Here is a 20,442-nt window from a genome sequence, read left to right as displayed (position 1 = left end):
GGCAGCCAGGGCTTGTTTCAGAAACAAAACTACCACTGATAAAACAAAACAGAGCAACAAAAAACCAGTTCTGTCAACAAATGGAACCTATATTTAGAAGATGTGCCAAGCTGTGGTGGGTGCACACCGTTAATCCTAGCACTCTGAGGTAGAAGCAGGAATAATGAGTACCAGAGCTATACAAAGAAACCCTGTCTCAAAAATGGGAAAGGATATGACTTGAAGTCTTCAGGAGTCCTAAAATGATTTTTTCTTTATTTATAGCTTAATTGTGCTGTCAAATCTTCCTGTGTTTAGTTATCCCATCTAATTATCCTGTATACTTCTGATAATGTATCTTCTAAAAACATACTTTTCACTGGGTTTGGTGGTGCACATCTTTAATCCCAGCTCTTTGGAGACAGACGTGGGCAGATCTCTTGAGTTTAAGGTCAGCTTGGTCTGTTAAAGGGAGTTCACGACAGCCAAGACTTGATACACAGAGAAACCCTGTCTTGAAAAATCAAACCAAAACCCTATTACTTTTATTAAACAACTTTTAAACTTTTGATGTTCTTTGTAATGTTTTACCATTTAAAAAATGATTTTTATTAGCAGTGAACATTAAAAACATTTTTATAGATTTATTTATTTATTTATTTATTTATTTATTTATTTATTTATTTAATGTGTATGAGTATACTGTAGCTGTATAGATGGCCTTGAGCTATCATGTGTGTGGCTGCTGGGAATTGAATTCAGGACCTCTGCCGGCCCTGCTTGCCCCGGTGTAATTCACTGTAGCTGTTTTCAGATGCTCCTGAAGAAGGGGTCAGATCTCATTAAGGGTGGTTGTGAGCCACCATGTGGTTGCTGTGATCCAACTCAGGACCTTCAGAAGAGCAGTCAGTGCTCTTACCATCTTGAGCCATCTTGCCAGCCCCTGAAAATTTTTCTTTTATGTGTATAGGTATTTTGTCTTACATTGTATGACTGTATCATGTACATGCATTGTGCCTATAGGTTATCAGAAGGGTTGTCATGTTTTCATGGGACAAATTGTGAGTTATCATGTAGGTGCTGTCCTTTACAAGAACAGCACTCTAACTGTGGAGCCATCTTTCCACCCCCACCCTTCCCCCAAGAAGCCAGAGATGAATTGTTAGGTGTCCTTAATCATTTTCCAACCTTTTTCTTTCTTTTCTTTTTTTTTTCTTTTTCTTTTTTCTTTTTAGTGTGTGTATATTTTGCATTCATGAATCCTTACATAGAATATCAAGTGTTTCCCTCTATCACTGTCTGCCATACTCTCATTGGCTAACCCTCACTCCTGGGATCTGCCCATCTTTGTCCCAAAACACTGTGATACTTTTTATTGGGTGCAGAGGATTCAAACTCAGCTCTTCATATTTGCGCAAGTGTTCTTACCCACTAAGCCATTTCTGTTTTGTGAGACAGGATCTTTTAACTGAATCTGGATCTCACTTCAGTTTGGCTGTTTTTTTTTTTTTGTTTTTTTTTTTTTTTCCTGAGACAGGGTTTCTCTGTGTTGCCTTAGCTGTCCTAGAACTCACTCTGTAAGACCAGGCTGTCCTCGAACTCAGAAGTCCACCTGCTTCTGCCTCCCAAGTGTTGGGATTAAAGGCATGCACTACCATCGCCTAGCCAGTTTGGCTGTATTAATTAGGGCTTCTGATGCTGTAAAGAGACACAATGATCAAGGCAATTCACAAAGGACAACATTTTACCTACCCTAACTCCTATGTCTTTACCCCACATACACAGACAAGGGTAATATATGAAATAACTTTATTACTCTTCATCTCTGTTAAGAAATGTATGGAAATTGTCTTTGAATGAAATAGTTAAATCTCAGTATAGCATTTGGCAGGCTGGGACAGCATCATAAGTACTGGGCAACTCTAAGCTTCATAGTGAGCTCCTACTTTAAAAGGAAAGAAAGCAATTAATTTATAGAATGAGTCTTCATTTGACTTCATGTTGTCTCTTATGAAAATAGAATAAAAACTAAATGAGTTGTTCCAGGCCAAAAAGGGCTTTGTAGTTTGACCTTGTCTCAGAAAAAGAAAAAAAAACCAGAATCTAAAATACTATGTATTTTAGGTAGATTATCTCTGAAAACACGTAAATCACAATAGTGATTGCCTGTGTTAAAATCCTTAGATTTGATTTCTAGTGCTTTTTTTTACATTGGCCAGGTATGATGGCTCATGCCTCTGGGATCAGAAGTTCAAGTTCATCCTACTTAAGTAGTTTTCTGGCCAACCTGGGATTTACAAAACCCTGTCTTAGAAAAGCAGAGAGGGCCAGGCATGGTTGTACATGTCTTTAATCCCAATACTCAGGGGTAGGGGTAGGCATATCTCTGTAAATTCAAGGCTGGCCAAGATACAAAGGCTGGTTTTCAAAAGAAAAGAAGAAAATAAAATTGGCTAAAAGATGTAATGGTACTATTATTGTGTGTAGATTTAAGGTTTGTTTAACTCATGGTTTTAACTTTTTAGTTATTCAAGTTAAAGCCTTACAGAGGAATCCTAAATCCACCTTTTCTATAACTGAATACAGGCTGGGAGTAATTGGGAAGTGTTGAAATAGGAGAGCATGGGTGCTTGCCATTATTGTTAGCACAGAATGAAAGAGAAGTGTGGAAATACATTTCAAGCCACTTCAGCTTTGCTGCCTTCAAATTATAATTCTAAATGCCATTATAAAACAATATACTGTTTGTAGCTTAAGCATTTTTAGTTTATTAAAGTAGTTATTTCTTCTTGTTGTTTTGTTTTGTTCCTCTTTTGCCCTAGCTGTCCTAGAACTCACTCTATAGACCAAGCTGGCCTTGAACTCAGAAATCCGTCTGCCTCTGCTTCCCAAGTGCCGGGATTAAAGGCGTGCATCCCCACAAAGATTTTAATAAGTGTAGTTCCTCAAATAGAAATGAGATATGTTTAGGACTCATTTGAATTTTTTCTTTCAGAAATCGAGCTATAGCAGATTATCTTCGTTCAAATGGCTATGAAGAGGCATATTCCGTTTTTAAAAAGGAAGCTGAACTAGATATGGTATGCTTAACTATAATTACCAGTTTTCTAATTATTCATAGTATGGTTAATGGGTTAAGTTTTCCTTAAGGTTCATTAGTTAGGTCAACTCAGCTATTCAGATTTTGCCATTTGTTATTGTGATTTACTTAGTTTTGAGCTTAGTTTCCCCACTTTTATATATAATCAAATATCAATTTTTTTTTTAAAAGATGTCATGGTTAAGCCGTTTTTTTAAAAAGATCTTACTTTTTCTCCTCTAGAATGAAGAATTAGATAAGAAGTATGCTGGTCTTTTGGAAAAAAAATGGACATCTGTTATTAGATTACAAAAAAAGGTAACTAGGTCTTTCTTCTTTTTTTTTTTTTAAAGATTTATTTATTTATCCATTATATGTAAGTACACTTACATATAATAGCTGTCTACAGGAACATAAAAAGTTCCTTACATAAAAGTACATAAAAGTAGCTGTCTTCAGGAACACCAGAAACAGGCATCAGATCTCATTATGGATGGCTGAGAGCCACCATGTGGTTGCTAGGAATTGAACTCAGGACCTCCGGAAGAGCAATCAGTCAGTGCTTTTAACCGCTCCAGCCCTAGGTCTTTCTTCTTAAGTCAGTTTATTCAATGTGTACTTACAAATTTTCTCAAAATATTGCCATAAATTACTAATCTGCTGATACTCATGTTTGATCTTGGGGAAAAAAAACATTTTCTTGCTTCATGAAAACTTTGGTTTTAAGGTCGTTATTGGTACACATAAGTTATACGGTCTAGAGGTTTGAACCTGCATTGTCTTGACTGAGAAATTGATACTTAAGGCATCATCAGTGTTCTTAGAACAATGCTTCTCAGCGTATGGTTGTGCTGTATCCCTTTGAGGTTGAACTTCAGATACCTTGTATTATCAGATATTTACATTATAATTCACTAACAGTAGGAAAATTACACTTATGAGGTAGCAACAAAAATAATTTTGTAGTTGGGGATCCCCACAATACAAGGATGGGTATGGCCAAGCCAATGCCTTAGAAGGACTTAACTAGTTGTAACTGGAAAAAGAGCACTATGTATCTTACGTGAGTCAGTCTCATCTCTGAGGTTTGCTTTTTTCTTTTTTTTTTTCTTTAACCGGTACAATGAAAGTAACATGCTATTCCATTTCTAAAATACATATTCTTCACAGACAAAGTTAGAATAGATAACATTGTTCTAATGTGAGCTTAACTATACTGAGCTCATGGACAAAAACCAATGCCTAGTAGATGCTCAGTAAATATTAGCTTTTGTTGTGAATATTACTACCTGTAGGATAAATAAACTGTGGTGTAGGAAAAAAAAACTAAAAATTAACCTAAAAAAAAAAAGAACTAAAAAATTTGAGCTTAATTTTCCCACTTTTTTGTATAATCAAATATTTAATAATGTTAAAAATTACAGGCATAAATCAAGCAACATAAGTGTGATGATCTTCTTTGTTAATAAATGTAAATGAAAATTGTCTTTGAGTGAATGAGTTCCAGTTGAGCATAATAACTCCAGTGTGTGGGAACTGAGACAGGAAGATCCTAAGTTCTGGACTACTGTAAGCTTCATAGTCAGAGCCTACCTAAAAGGAAGAAAAACAAATACATTATAGAGCACATCTTTATTTAACTTCATGTTCCCTCCCAAGGTAATGGAATTAGAATCAAAACTAAATGAAGCAAAAGAAGAATTTACGTCAGGTGGTCCTCTTGGTCAGAAACGAGACCCAAAAGAATGGATTCCCCGTCCACCTGAGAAATATGCACTGAGTGGTCATCGGAGTCCAGTTACTCGAGTCATTTTCCATCCTGTGTTCAGTGTTATGGTCTCTGCTTCAGAGGATGCTACAATTAAGGCAAGTTCTTTTTGTTTGTTCATTTTGCTTTTTGTTTTGTAGTTTTTGTTTGGGTTTTGTTTTGGTTGGTTGGTTTTAAGAGACATGATCTCTTGTCTATATAGTCTTGGCTGTCAGACTGGCTTTGAACTCAGAGAAATTCTCCTACCTCTGCTATTATTAAAGTGAGGTAAATTTTTCTGAAAGGCAGACTTGATGTAAGTTAGGTGGCAAAAGATTTTGAAAATAAGGACCTAGGCAAAGGGACACAGAAGAAAGGGAGCTCTGAGTTTCCCTCTGTTGTTTATTTGTTGCAGTCGTGTGTGCGCGCACACACACACCAGAAAGTTATTTCTCCCTTCTACCACATTGGTCTCAGAAATCAAACTCAGAATGTCAGGTTTGGTGGCAGGTAGGTTTTTGTTTTTGTTTTTGTTTTTTTAAAGATTTATTTATTATATGTAAGTACACTGTAGCTGTCTTCAGATACACCAGAAGAGGTCGTAAGGCCTCATTATGGATGTTTGTAAGCCACCATGTGGTTGCTGGCATTTGAACTCAGGACCTTTGGAAGAGCAGTCAGTGCTCTTAACTGCTGAGCCATCTCTCCAGCCCCTGGCAGGTAGTTTTTAAAAACTGTATTGAGTGATTTTGGTACTGAACCGTAAGGCAGAGTTAAAATTTCATTATAGTTCTAGAGAGGCATTCTTCCATTAAGTAACTGATATATTTGAGAAAATGTGGATTATGTCATATGTCATATGTATGTCAGTATGTCATCTTTTCATTTAGTAGATTCTGTTCATGGAGAATAAGAAGTTTGTTCCTTTTTTGAGCCAGGTCTACAGAGTGAGTTCCAGGACAGCCAGGGCTACACAGAGAAACCCTGTCTCCAAAAAAAATTCATAATTTCTGTTTTAGAAAAAAATGTCTTTAAAGAATGAGACTTTTTAAAAAGCTGGGCGTTGTGGCACATGCCTTTAATCCTAGCACTCAATAGGTAGAGGCTGGTGAATTTCTCAGTTATAGGCCAGCCTGGTCTTCAGAGTTTGTTCCAGGACAGTCAAGGCTTCACAGAGGAATCCTGTCTTGATAAAGGTGTTTTTGTTAATCCTGAGCACTTGATTCAGGAATAGTTCAGTTCATGATTTCTCCTTAGTCCTCTACATATCTGTGCTCTAATGCTCTAGTAAACTTGAGAACTTAAGTTAGTCCACTGTTATACATAAATTGTTCCTACGTACATTGCTTCTAACACATCTTTTTGCACTTGAACTTCCTTATTTATGCCTAGTACTATCAGACTGGTTTTCATTGACTTACTGTACCTTCTCCTTAGCATAATTAAGTGTTGATACTTAACAAATGTAATACTTGGATAGTTGGAGCATTAGTTTTTAATCATAGAGAAAAGCCACTTTGTACTTGAAGATTTGTTATTTCTAACATAAATTATTTGTTATTTGGTAATTAGTCAATAAGAAGCCAGATTAAGTGCAAATGTGAAATGAGGAGGTGATGAGTTGGTGTTAACTAATTTTTTTATTCACTTGATAGGTGTGGGATTATGAGACTGGAGATTTTGAGCGAACTCTCAAGGGCCATACAGACTCTGTACAGGACATTTCCTTTGACCACAGTGGCAAGCTTCTGGCTTCCTGTTCTGCAGATATGACGATTAAATTATGGGATTTTCAGGGTTTTGAATGCATCAGAACCATGCACGGTAAGGTAGAAGACGGTACCTCAGATAGGTCATTTAAGAGAAGAAATAATTTGCTAATCATATTTAGGTACCCTACTTTTAATTCCTAGTTGTCTTCTTTGATGTGCAAGCTTGATGAACAAGCTTTAGTGGTAGAGGTTTTTGTTAGGAGCATTTAAGGTTTGCATGACTAATTTGTATTCTCAAGTGTATTTGGATAAGAAAAACTGCCAGGTCGTATTAGTCTAAGAGAAATGGACAATTAATTTGCTAAGGAGGTTGTTTCTTTTTTATTTTATTTCTTATCAAGAGAGCAGGCAGCCCAGGAGTTGTGGTCCACGCCTTTAATCCCAGCACTTGGGAGGCAGAGGCAGGCGGATTTCTGAGTTCAAGGCCAACCTGGTCTACAGAGTGAATACCAGGACAGCCAGGGCTACACAGAGAAACCCTCTCTCGAAAAAGCAAAACAAAAGGGCGGGGAGTGGGGGGGGACGAACACACAGGCAGTGTGGCTAGAAGCCAGAGTTCGCTCCTTCAGTATCTTAAGTGTCCATAGATTATTTCATCTGGAAAATAAAGGGGATAATGTATATGGCATAGGATTATAAAGATAAAATAACTCATACTTAAAACCATCTGATAGATAAGAGAGAGTGACTTTTGTGGTTTTTAGTTTTTTGGGACAGGGTCTTACAATATAACCCTGCCTGGCCAGAACTCCGAGATCTGCTTACTTTTTCTTCCCTCAAGTGCTGAGGTCAAAGGTATATGCCATCCCACCTGGCTCTGTTTTCTTTAAAGATAATGTAATATTGCTGTTTAGCTATGCGTAAGAACAAATGCTGTGTTAGCGATTTTAAAGCAAGCCAGGTGAATTGGTGCCTGTACATAAACTTAGCAGGCAGAAGTTTTTTGTAGGAGGACCATAGGTTTAAGGCTGGCCTTCACTACAAAACAAGTTCCAGCTCAACTGGACTGCATAGTACACTGGTCTCAAGAAATCAAAACAGTCCTGGCAGTTTTGGTGTATGCCTTTAATCCCAGCACTTAGGAGGCAGAGCCTGGTGGTTCAAGACCAGCATGGTCTACAGAGTGAGTTTCAGGACAGCCAAAATGAAAGGGAAAGGAAAGAAAGCAAAACAATAAGATTACCTAGTATTTAGCACACAGTTAGGTTTATTATTACATTGAATATATGGTTGAAGTTTGTGTTTTTTCACCCAATTAAGGTCTGAGGCAAGTCTGTCAAGTATTCTAGGCCAGCTTGGGCACTGAGATCCTCTCTTAAAAGACAGGAAAGTTCCTTGCAGTCATTGTTTATTCCTTGAAAATATATGTGTCTTAAGGTTTTTTTTTCCAGAAAACATAGCTAATTTGGAATGTGAATGATATCTATGAACTATTATTTTTTTCCTATGTACATCAACATCAAAGATAAACTTTTAAATAGAGGATCAAATTCTGCCTCTATCTTTTTTCCCTTACTACTTTTAAGTGATCTTATCCTTTAGATAAAGTTCAGTGTAAGAGTACTTTCTGTAGTTTTTTAAATACCAGAGTAAAAACCCACAGTAAACTGTTGAATACTTTGCTGTATTTTGTGTTTTAGGCCACGACCACAATGTCTCTTCAGTAGCCATCATGCCTAATGGAGATCATATAGTGTCTGCGTCAAGGGATAAAACTATAAAAATGTGGGAAGTGCAAACTGGGTAAGTAGATTTAGTTGGAAAGCATCAGCCAAAAAAGATTATAAAAACAAAACAAAATTGTTTTCTAAATAGTAATTTTATCTTTAATCTAGAATGAACACCATGACATACACACACACACAAACACACACAAGTATATGAGGACTTGGAAATTTAGCATAGTGGTAGAGCACTTGTTTTAATAATGCACAAGGCCCTAGCTTCCATCTGTAATACCAAAATAATTTTTACATATATACATTACACACACACACTGCACTGTATGTACTATGAACATGAATGCACTAAAGGAAGGATTCTTGAAAGCTACTTCTGTGAGATATCTACTTTTTATTTTCTCTCTGTGTTTTTTTTTTTTTATTGTATTTTCTTTTCTTTAGATTAGAATTTAAATAATGTGTATACTGGTATACATTTATTAGACTTGAGGTTTTTAAGTTTTATTGTGTTTCGTGGTGTTTCCTGGCAGCTTATTTTACTTAGTATTGCTTTATTTCAAGCTAGTGCCCATTTTTTTATTAATTTTTCTTTTCTTTTGTTGGTGTATAATTTCTCTAATGATATCTCCTCATCTCAGTTTGTATCACTTCTGGAAAGTATTCCAATGATTACCATTTATTCACAATGTACATTACTTAAATTGACAGCTACTGTGTGAAGACATTCACAGGACACAGAGAATGGGTACGTATGGTGCGGCCAAATCAGGATGGCACTCTGATAGCCAGCTGTTCCAATGACCAGACTGTGCGTGTGTGGGTTGTAGCAACAAAGGAATGCAAGGCTGAGCTCCGAGAACATGAACATGTGGTAGAATGCATTTCCTGGGCTCCAGAAAGTTCATATTCTTCCATCTCTGAAGCAACAGGATCTGAGGTACTGTATGATTACGTCTTTTTATGATTTTGTTTCTGTGTCATAGGACAGCCTTAGGTAACTAGTGTGAGTTTTCAGTCTAAGGTCTCTGTATGCAACTAAAACTGTAGCCTAGAATTCTGAGTTTTGAGGCTTTTTGCTCTTTGTAGTTGTCAGTAGTGTTTATTGGTTTTTAAACCAGTTATTATTGGGCCAGTAAGATGGTTCAGTAGGTAAAGACACTTGCCACCAAGCTTGGTGACTTGAGTTTGATTCCTGAACCTACATTGTAGGAGGTAGCAACCAAATCCCCCAAGTTGTCCTTTGTCTGTCTGCATGCCATGGCAAGAATTGAGTACATATACAAATAGATACACAAAATAGCTCATCCTTGATTTTTTTTCCTACGTTGGAGATCATCTACGGAAGAGAGAATGGATCATTTAAATCCAGATCTGGTGGCCATGAGATGATAGTACCTCAGCTCTTGGGGAGACTAAGACCAAAGGCAAGACCCTGTCTCAGAGAGAAATAAAAACAGCAAAGGAAGAAACAACCGTCCACCTTCCCCCTTTAAGAAAAAACAAAAGAAAACAAAAAAAGAGAAAGAAAAATTTATAACCAATCAGACAAAAACAACCCTACATGTTAATAAAGCTCTAAGAAAAAATTGTTTTTAAGTTTGTTTTTTGTTTTTTTTTCTTTTTTATTGAGACAGGGCCTTACTTTGTAGCTTTGGTTATCCTCAAACTCCCTATATAGACCTGGCTGGCCTTGAACTCAGAGAGAGCTGGCTCTAAATTAATCTTCTGTGTGTGATCTCTTCATTATAAATTACAAACTTTAAATAAAGTTCAACTATTACAAATTCTAAATAAAATTCTTTATAGTACCCTCTGATGGTTGTTATATACAATATGTGATAAGTTTGCTAAATTTATATAAAAAATACTGATTGGTTTAAACATCCGTTTTGATCATAGATTTAATATTGATCAGGGCCTTTTTCATGCTAGGAGAGAAATATGTCATTTAGTTATATATTCCTAACCTCATTGCAGAAGTCTTGGGCAGTACATTTCATTGTTGGTGTTACCTAGGCAGGACCTATCTTCCTTTGTAGGCTAGATACAGCTATATATTTCAATAAATGAAAACAGCCCTTTTTGCAAGATTTCAAATAAATGTCATTATTTTAGAGAAGTTAAATCCTTATTTTTTATATGGGAAAATAATTTTTTATGTTTTTTATAGACTAAAAAAAGTGGCAAGCCTGGACCTTTCTTGCTATCTGGTTCCAGAGACAAAACTATTAAGATGTGGGACGTCAGTACTGGCATGTGCCTTATGACTCTTGTAAGTTTGCATAATCATATTCTATGGCATCTTCATTGTGCATTTACCTTTTTGGATCAGATATACTCTGTGCTTTCTTACTAAATATCAATTCTGGGACCTTAAAATACCTATATGTTTATAAACTTTTAAAAGTTTTATAAAATGCTATTTACGGAATGCAATGTTACAGAAAATAATCTAAAAAAAGCAATCAGTGCTGGGGGTGGGGTTTTAGTTCACTATGTGAACTAAACTCCAACTACTTTGGAGGACAAAGAAAGCTCTTACAGACTTGTTTACTTTTTTAAAAAAATTTATTTTATGTGCATTGGTGTTTTTGACTGTTTGAATGTCTATGTGAGGGTTTCAGACCCTCTAGAAATAGAGTTACAGACAGGTGTGAATTGCCATTTGGGTGTGGGAGATTGAACCTGGGTTTTCTGGAAAAGCAAACAAAACTCACTGATCCATCTCCCCAGTCTGACTTTTTTTTTTGGTTCTTCGAGACAGGGTTTCTCTGTGTAGCCCTGGCTGTCCTGGAACTCACTCTGTAGACCAGGCTGGCCTCGAACTCAGAAATCCACCTGCCTCTGCCTCCCAAGTGCTGGGATTAAAGGCATGCGCCACCGGCTCCCAGTCTTGACTTTTTAAAGATGTTTTCTTCCTTTTCAGCTGTCATCTCTTTGTTGACATCTATCTTACTTAGTTTATTTTCCTACTGTGAAATTAATTCTAACTTAATAAGTAATTTTAGCAGTTTTGGAGACTCAGTATAAAAGGGAGTGGGTATTAGGCATTCTGGTTTGCCTGAGAAGCTCTAACTAGCTATTGTCAAGCTAGTAGCAGGTTTTACAATATAACATTCATGGTTTTAGAAACTGCGTAAGTGCTGATTAGATCTGCATATAGAATGCTAGCAACGAGTTAAAGTATTCTACAGGATCAATTGAGAAGGGAATATTGAAAGCAGGAAGGGTACAGTGAGGAGGTGGGAGGAGAGATTTGGGAGAAGGAACAAGACAGCATCAACCAAAACTACATAAGTAAATATGACAATGCTGAAAGAAAACCCATTACTGTAAACTAATTTAAAAGATAAGAGAAGGACCAGTCGGAGGTGGTGGTAGCACATACCTTTAATCTTTGTAAGGGCAGGCAGATCATTCAAGTTTGAGGAAAGCCCGGGCTACACAGCATGACACTGTTTTTCAACAAGAAGAAACAAACCCAAAAATGATAAAAGAAATTTCCAATACTCAAGAGGCAGAGGCAGGAGAATCTCTTGTTAGTTTGAGGACAGTACGATCTATATAGAATTCTAGGTCAGGCAGGACTTCATAGTCAAGAAAAACTGTTGTATTTTAGGTTCCTTTGTACCATGTTGAAAAAAAATGGGTCTTTAGTTAAAATCTTCATGTTCTTCTGTCTGTAATTGCAAGGTCATCAATTTTCCTAGGTTTATGCTTCCAACTTTTGGGCTGATAGGATACTTTGTCCTGCTTCATTTTGGTGTGGCCACAAAATATGGGGGTTTGTTGTTGTTGTTGTTGTTGTTGCTGCCGCCCTGTTTTTTGTTTGTTTGCTTTGTGTTTTGTTTTTGAGACAAGGTTTTACAACATATTCCTGTCTGGCCTGTAAGTAACTTAACTATGTAGACCACAACTATGTAGCTTGGCCACAAACTCGAATTGATTCAACCTGCCTCTTCCTCCCAAGTACTGAATTTGTACTACCATGTTAATTCATTTTTTTATTGTGGGTTTTTTTTTTATGTACTTTTGTATTTATGTTTATGCAGACATGTGTGCCAGTCCCTGAGTAGGCCAGAAACATGGCTTCTCCTGGAGTTACAGGCAGTTGTGAGAGACTGTACTGAATGCTGGGAACCCAACTCCAGTCCTCTAAAAGCCATACCTGATCTTAACTGCTCAGTCAGCTCCTTGGTGTGCTCTCTTTGTTGTTTTGTTTGTTTTGTTTTCAGACAAGGTTTCTCCATGTACTGGAATTCTCTCTCTAGATTAGGCTACCTGTCTCTGCTTCTTGAGTGCTGGGATTAAGAGCCACTAACTTCTGGCTCTTTAAAATGCTCTTAAGTATCATTTCCTTTGCTCAATTTTCCTCCTCCTCCTCCTTCTCCTCCTCCTCCTCCTCCTCTTCCTCCTCCTCTTCCTCCTCCTCCTCTTCTTCCTCCTCTTCCTTCTTCTTCCTTCTTTTTCCTTCTTCTTCTTCTTCTTCTTCTTCTTCTTCTTCTTCTTCTTCTTCTTCTTCTTCTTCTTCTTCTTCTTCTTCTTCTTCTTCTTCTTTTTCTTCTTTTTTTTCTTCTCCTCCTCCTCCTCTTCTTCCTCCTCTTGCTCTTCTTCTTCTTCCTTTTCCTCCTCATTATTATTATTACTACTACTATCAAGGGTCTGGAGAGATGGCTCAGTGGTAAAAAGCACTAGCAGTAGTTAAGAGCTCTTCCATTGATTTCTAGCACTCATGTGATAGCTTACAACTACAGTTCCAGGGGATCCAGTCCTCTCTTGGGGCCCCAGGGCACTGCATTCAATGTGTTGCACAGGTACACATAGAGGCACAACACCCATACACATAATTTTTTTAAAAAAGTGAAAATTTGAAAGAATACTAATGTGTCTTAAGAGTATAGAGCTCAGTTAGTTGAGTACCTACCTGGCATAGCATACATAGAGCACTGGGTTAAAACTCCAGCACTGCACAAGGCCAGACATTGTAGTATAATATATATCCATGATTCTGGCATTCCAAGGGGGAAGCAAAGAGGATCATTTCAAGGTCAGTGAGTTTAGACAGCTCTGAGCTGTTTCCAGGTGGCAGGTTCCTGGGGTTATGTCTCACTTGGTAGAATAGATATTTGGATGCATAAAAACTCTGGGTTTAAGTCCCCAGTCCACATGAACTGGGTGTGTGGTAGCACCTGCCTGAAGTTCAAGATTATGTTGTTCAAGGTTCAAAGGCCTTGTCAAGAAAAAAGAAAAAAGCACTGATATATATGGTTTCAGGATTAAAATGTGTTATATCCCAAATGTTACTTAAATAAGTCAAATACCTTTTTGTCTTTAAGGTGGGTCATGATAATTGGGTACGTGGAGTTCTGTTCCATTCTGGGGGGAAGTTTATTTTGAGTTGTGCTGATGACAAGACTCTCCGTGTATGGGATTACAAGAACAAGCGATGCATGAAGACCCTCAATGCGCATGAACACTTTGTTACCTCCTTGGGTATGTACACATTGTGAGGTTTCTGAACATTTGAATTTTGGAGTGCAAGATGTAGCAGTTTTATGTAACCTTGTCGACTTTTCCAGGTAAGAAGTGACCAAGTTCTATAAGGGTACAAGGCCTATTTCAACCTTGTGAGTTCCTACCAGTGGCTCTTCTCTCATTAGAATTAAGTTTATAGTTAAAATACTGTTTTCTCTGTTGTGCATTGGGTTTGGAAACAACTTGTGAAAGGATATTTACTGATCACTTCTACTGACTGGCTGGTAATTTTTTCTTTTCTATTGTAAATTTTTTAAAAAGAAATCTTAAAAGTTCTCAACCTGTGGATTGAGGCCCCTTTGAAGTTGCATATCAGATTTTTACATTATGATTCATAACTAGCAAAATTAGAGTCATGAAGTAGCAGTGAAGTAATTTTATAGTTGGCAGTCACCACACCATGAGGAACTGTATTAAAGGCTTAAGTGCTTTGGATATTGCTCAGTGGTGTAACAGCTAGCAAAGCTTGACTGAGATGTTCATTTCAATTGCTACTACTGCAGAACAACAACAAACGGAATCTTAAATAATAGCCTGGGCTACATAGAAGACCCTGTTTTGAGAAAAAAAAAAAAACCCAGATATGGCTAGCAAGACGGTTCAGCTGGTAGAAGTGCTTTTGGACAGGCCTGAAAACCTTTGTTTAACCTCCACATCCCAAATTCTCCTGACAGCTGTCCTCTGACCTTTCTGTACTTGAACCTGTATATATACTTATACACGCACACACTCACAGAGACAGGCAGACAAAATATCTGGAGACATGGTGACACATCCCCCAATTTGGGTGGCAGAGCAGGACGATTATGTCCCAAATTTGAGTCCAGCTTGATGTACATAACAAGGGATACATGGCAGGACTCTATTGTTTAAGAAAGAAAAAAAAACAAAAAACAAAACCGACTTTCGTACTATACACAACCATGTACTATATACACTTAGGGAATTACATAAATGTTATGTCCTCAGTATCATCTGTAGTTCATAAGAGTGAATTCAGTAAATTGTAATGTACTAGGGTATGATGGATGGACCTTATGGTGACAATAAAGCCCTTGGTAAATTAGGTAGGAGTGTTGTGTTAGTTGCCCATGTAAAGCATTGGTATGAAGCCTGAAGCACAACGTTCAGTAGATGGATATGCTGACTGAAATGTACTTGTTAGTAGATTTGAACATTGCTTAGGATGATACTGGTGACATCAAATGGAATTTAATAGTTTCAATTTTCCTAACCCAGTTGATAAGCTCAGTAATTTTAGAGGTATAGATGGGTATGTATATAGAGAAAATCGTGGATGTTATATCCAAGTGTGGAGGCAGAGGTTCATGGACTCCCAGAGCTTGGGAAGCTGACCTGGAGGAAATCAAGTACAAGGCCTGCTGGGGTTATATAAAAGATACTCCTCATAAAATTAGCAAAAAGTTCTGTCTGGCTTAGTATGGTTTGAAAACATCCCTTTTCTTTTCTCTTTCAGATTTCCATAAGACGGCACCCTATGTGGTTACTGGAAGTGTAGATCAAACAGTAAAGGTGTGGGAGTGCCGTTGATTGAGTCACATTTGGTTCTTCCTCCCTTTTTTCCTCTGGATGCACTCTGATGATACCATGGTTACCCCATTTGAGCTCTGTTTAAATAAATATTGTCCTTTCATGTAAATTATTCTGGATGTAGATTGAGCTTATTAAATGTTACACACAAAGTATTCATGCATGGTGAATCCAAATTGTATACTGTAAATTTACATATGTTGTCTAGAAGTACCATAGGGTTTAAAAACCTGGGCTGGCATTGGTCACACCAGGCCTACAAGGGCAGAAGTTGAATAAATTGAACTAGGGCACTAAACTGAATAGTTGACAGTGTCATTTTATGTTGGATTATTAATTATTGTTTTTTTTCCTGCTATCTGTTGGTGCCTGACTTGATGGCCTCATTTTGGGGAAAGTTGTGGTTATTAGGGCTTTTTCTGAAATGTGTATCTATGTAACATCACTTAAGTGTGCTTAATAAATCTTTAAGGGTGTTAGATAATAAGACTACAATTCAGAATCTTTTGCTACATCTGTGTAATGGGGATTACACATTGAAGTTTTTGTCATGACCCCTTTGCCAAATCAATAGGATATGTTTGTTTTGGCAGCCTATCAGGCAAAGGCTAGTGGTTTATTTATGTAAGAAAATGATCGTAAATCTCAAGAAAAATCTCAGCAGCTAATAGTGAATCCTTTTTCATTTGGGTCTTACTGCTTTGTAAACAGGTCAGGAAACACTGTCCTACTTTAAGCTTCTCTTTTCCATACTAGACATACAAGTTGTATTCTCCATACTGTTGGACTGTGTAGTGATGTGACCCCCCCCCAGTAGAATTTGATCTTCCCATTGAGTGTCATGCTACAAATCACTATGTGTTTATGACGTTTTTAGGGATGTGCCATGTGCATGTCAGAAAGACAAATGCTGACAAAGCTGCATGCGCATTTTAAAGGAGTGGAAGGAACAGTTTCCAACATGAACCTGATAACAATTTGAGCTGTTTGACTTACAAGTTATAAAAAAAGTGACAGGGTTAAATGAAGCATGCATAGAAATATTTTTTTTCATCTTTTGTTTATATGTAAATGTTTATAAGTATGTGGGCCTATCTATAAGTGGATATGTCTATATATGTATATCACACACATACAACCTCCATGTTGTTGGGTCTTGCGTTTTTGAAGAAGTGCTCAAACACATGCATAGAGTAAATCTTGCTGGGGAATACCAACCACAGCCATGCTTTAGAATAGACTCTTCTGATGTTTCTAACTCTGAGGGGCTTTTCTAAGCTAAGAGAAAGTCACTTCCTCTGTTCTCCCCTCTAATGTGGCCATCCACCATTTTACACATTCCTGATAGGTTGTATATTTTGGTCCAGAGTTACTACAGTAGGTTTAAGAGAATTTTGCCCATGACTTTTGGAACACTATTCCATTGTCAGTTGTTAATAAAGAATTTATCGCCTAGCTAACCAACTTTTTTCTTTTTAAGAAGATCAATTTGAAAGGTTAACAGAAACAGTAACATAACAGTGACAGTCTAACAATGGCAACTTTTTTCTGGACTGCATTTTATTCATTTGTATAATAGATGATTTTTTAAAATGTCCCTTTAAGTATTGAATGGAAATTTCATTCCTGAAAGGAGAAGGGGTGAGAATTAATGTCCTGTAGATATACACAAGAGATTAGGCTCTGGCAGCAGCTCACTGTCTAGCTTGTGTCTTTGTTTGTTCACTTGTTTGTTCTTAATATCCCTCAGAGATTTCTCTATAAAGGAAAAGTGTTTTGAGAATCAAGTGGCTATTCTTGAGAACAAAAACCCCATCGTGATTCCATAAACACTGTAGGTTAGCTTTTAGGACAACATTGCCTCACAACCCTGCTTACATTAAAAAGTCTTTTTCTCCTAGCTGTTCTGACTGGATTTTTCTCTAAAAGCTATGGAAAATATCTTCGTTCTCATTTGCTGCTATTTCCTGTCCTATTTCAAGAATATAAATACATAGAAATGGTGCATCTTAACATTTGTTTGTATGTGTTAAAATGTTTTGTCTTTTAATTCAGTTTTAGCATGTAGCAATATGAATTGTTAAAGGGTAAGCCACAACATCTAGACATCATTCATAGAAACAATAAAGAATGGTACCAATGTAGAGGAGCAAAGCTGCTGTTGATGGGTTTCCTCCCCTGCAGCAGTGCCTCACTGACAACAGAGGAGGGAGTGCTCTGTAACAAAGCTGTCCTTACTTGGGAGATTGCCACAGCCTGCTGCTTAGCTGAGTTACCAGACATCCTCCACTTAAGCAGCAGCAAACATTGAATCTCAGGGATGGTCCACAGCTGGATCCAAACATAACGAGCCCTGTTTGAATAATGAAGGGTGGCGGGGCAACATCCACATCTGGCATCGGATTTGCAAAGGTTTCTTGCACTGTTGTTTGACACTGCCCTGTTGATGCCCTTACTCTTATGTTACTGTTTTCTCTGTCTGCTGTCTAACCCTGTGCCTTGCCTGGGATAAGGACAATGATAAAGTTAGAGGTTTTGGTTGTAAGTAGAGGACTTTTATGAATTGGTTAGCGGTTCACTGCTGCTTTGTTACTTTCTTGAGTCAGATTGGCTGCTTATTAAGAAATAAAAAGCTGATAGAATTGTGATGATTGTTGATTGTGTGTGTAAACAGACATTCCAGTGCCACCTATAACACAGTGTGCCCAAGAAGTCCTAACCGCATGGAGAGTGCAAGCTGCAGGTTTGTGTAGACATGACCTGGAGAATAGTTGCTTTTGACATGACATCTTGCACTTTAGGAGACTAAGACCGTCCTGTTCTGTCTGCATGTGGTGTGACCAATGGTGTGCTCAGAGCACTACCCACAATCACTAGTGTTAGCAAGCCGTCCCGGGCCGTGATGCACTATTAGTCCTTTGGAAGCTTTGGCTTTAGGCTCACCAAGCCCAGTCTCCTGTTTGCCTCTTTCTGTTCTTTGTGAACTTCCAGATAATACCACTCACTAAAGTTTATTTTTTTGTTTTTTAATTTAAAGAAAAACTATTTAAAAATAAGGACATTTTGTTCGTTGACAGTGGTGGCTTGATAATCCTTAAGCAACAGTTGAAAGAGAAGGGAAAGGCACTTAAAAAGGTTACTCTTCCTGTCCAGCTGTATATAAACCCAATGTGTTGGTTAATCTAGATGGTGCAAAAAGGAATGTCATGGTAGACAAGCAACATGAGCAAAATTGGAAGAAAAGTTTTGGGTTTTTTTTCCAGTGGGCTGGGTTGGGTGGGATGGGGTAAGCTGGACTCACAAGTCACGACTGGACGGGCCTTTTAATCCTTTCACTGTATCATGTAAGTAGCTGCTTTCTCGCCTGCTTATCCTTCAGGCATCCCCAAAGCTCACTCTGAAGACGTTAGAAATAAACACAAACTCTACGAGTTAGAAGTCGATCCTGACACTGACATGAAGGCAAGCATTGATTTCATATGAACGTTGCAGAGGTGGTAATTGGAGAAAACAGTTCCCCAGATTGTAAGAGTTCACCGAAGATATCGACAAAATTTTAAAAATCAGTAAAGGAATGTATATAATATTGCTCTTGTGTTTTACAGTAAGATTTGTTGCTCTCAGACTGTGTAAAACAAAATTTATTCATGTTTTCTGCATATTAAAAATCTTATTGTACCAATTGGTAAACTATTAAATGCCTATAAAACTAGATCTGGTGGGGTTTTTTCAGTGGGTATTGGGAGTGAGGTTGTGTTGATCTTGGTAGGAAGTGAGACTCTTGGCACCAAGAACAGAACGTTAGTTGGCCATAAGCAACAGAGACCCTGTGCTGCCACTGTCCTATGATGTTGTTTACCCTCTGTCTGGAGGGAGCAGCATGCTGGTAGGCATAGGCTCGAGCTTAGCTAGAACTACTGACTGCATTGGACAGCTAAGCACACGTTGCTCCAGCTGTACGTTCTGACAATGGCTATATAAACTGTCCTCTTAGAAACAAAGACCCGATCCCAGAGATGAGGGCCCTGCCCATTTTGTATCTGTCATCTCTTGCCTTGGAGGTTTTATGAAACATACCAAAGTAAGTCGTCAGTCTTTGTTCTAGATGCTCTGTTTCATGCTGATACCTCCCAGCCTTCTATATACAAGAGTGCAGGTTAATGTAGTGCCTCCTGTTGGAAGGTTATCTTCCCAACCAAAATGTCCTCTGGGCAGAATGTACTTGGCCAGCTTTCCTACTAGACCTGACCATGTTCCCTCTGGTTGGAGTTCTAACCTAAATATTCCTATTAAATATTTAATATAAAATACTAAATATTCCTATTGTGAATTTGGAAGCTGGTTGTGTATCACACATTGGCCTCCTTCCTGAAGGCAGGGAGACAGCTCTGTGCAGGATGCTGCATCCTTCCATTCCAGTTAGTATGGTGAGAACTTGTGCAGGCATGAATTCAAACTGCTAGCAGCTTGTGAGTCAGCATATCCCCTGGGAAATCATTAGACGTGCATGTCCTAGTGGCCCTCCAAGACATACTAAGAGGCAGTACAGGCAGCCTTTTGAACATGTCCTCCAGATTAGTCTAACAAGGCCTATTTCCAGGTCAAGTATCTCACAGCAGGACCCTTCAAACCCCTTCCCCTGACCCCCCATACTCCTTTGTTCCTTTCCTGTGCTAGGCAGGGGTTCTATCAGGGAGCCACATCCCCAGCCTTTGCCTTTCCCATATGGTCGCTGCCTTCTCAGTGAACATTGAAAATAGCTGGGTTGTTTTTTTTTTTAATTTTAAAATTCCACATATACCTTGTGTGCATGTGTTTATGCTACAGTATGAGGCCAGAGATTATTGGGGAATGAGTTCTACCATTTAAAGTGGAGTCAGATTTGACAATAAGTGTCTCTTTCTACTGAACCATTTCACTGACAGCAGTTGGATTTTTTTCTTTTTAAAGGCAACTATGTAAGCTTTGGTTGGCCTGGAACTCAGAGATCTACCTGTGTGCTTCCCAAGTGCTGGCACTAAAGGCATCCACCATACCTGGCTACTTTATTAGTTCCTTAGTGTGAAAAGGCCAGTAAGATAACCCTTCATTTTGGGA

At 38.0% G+C, this 20,442-nt stretch overlaps 1 protein-coding gene across 3 annotated transcripts in view; it reads left to right on the top strand.

The window, feature by feature from the left end:
* Window positions 1-19,057, top strand: part of Pafah1b1 (platelet activating factor acetylhydrolase 1b regulatory subunit 1) — a 54,354-nt gene extending 35,297 nt beyond the window's left edge. For all 3 annotated transcript variants that reach the window (XM_031353037.1, XM_031353036.1, XM_031353038.1), the window contains exons 3-11: window positions 2,975-3,059; window positions 3,302-3,376; window positions 4,718-4,924; window positions 6,461-6,629; window positions 8,218-8,320; window positions 8,968-9,196; window positions 10,430-10,531; window positions 13,596-13,752; window positions 15,272-19,057. In XM_031353037.1, coding sequence (XP_031208897.1) covers window positions 2,975-3,059; window positions 3,302-3,376; window positions 4,718-4,924; window positions 6,461-6,629; window positions 8,218-8,320; window positions 8,968-9,196; window positions 10,430-10,531; window positions 13,596-13,752; window positions 15,272-15,345 — 1,201 coding nt within the window. In that variant the 3' untranslated portion in view covers window positions 15,346-19,057. The remainder of the gene's footprint in view (window positions 1-2,974; window positions 3,060-3,301; window positions 3,377-4,717; window positions 4,925-6,460; window positions 6,630-8,217; window positions 8,321-8,967; window positions 9,197-10,429; window positions 10,532-13,595; window positions 13,753-15,271) is intronic.
* The last annotated feature ends 1,385 nt before the right edge of the window (window positions 19,058-20,442 follow it).

This window comes from Mastomys coucha, unplaced genomic scaffold (assembly GCF_008632895.1).
Source record: "Mastomys coucha isolate ucsf_1 unplaced genomic scaffold, UCSF_Mcou_1 pScaffold5, whole genome shotgun sequence".
NCBI classification, from domain to species: domain Eukaryota; kingdom Metazoa; phylum Chordata; class Mammalia; order Rodentia; family Muridae; genus Mastomys; species Mastomys coucha.
Note: the sequence above shows the minus strand (reverse complement) of the source record. Positions and strands in the feature narration are given on the sequence as shown.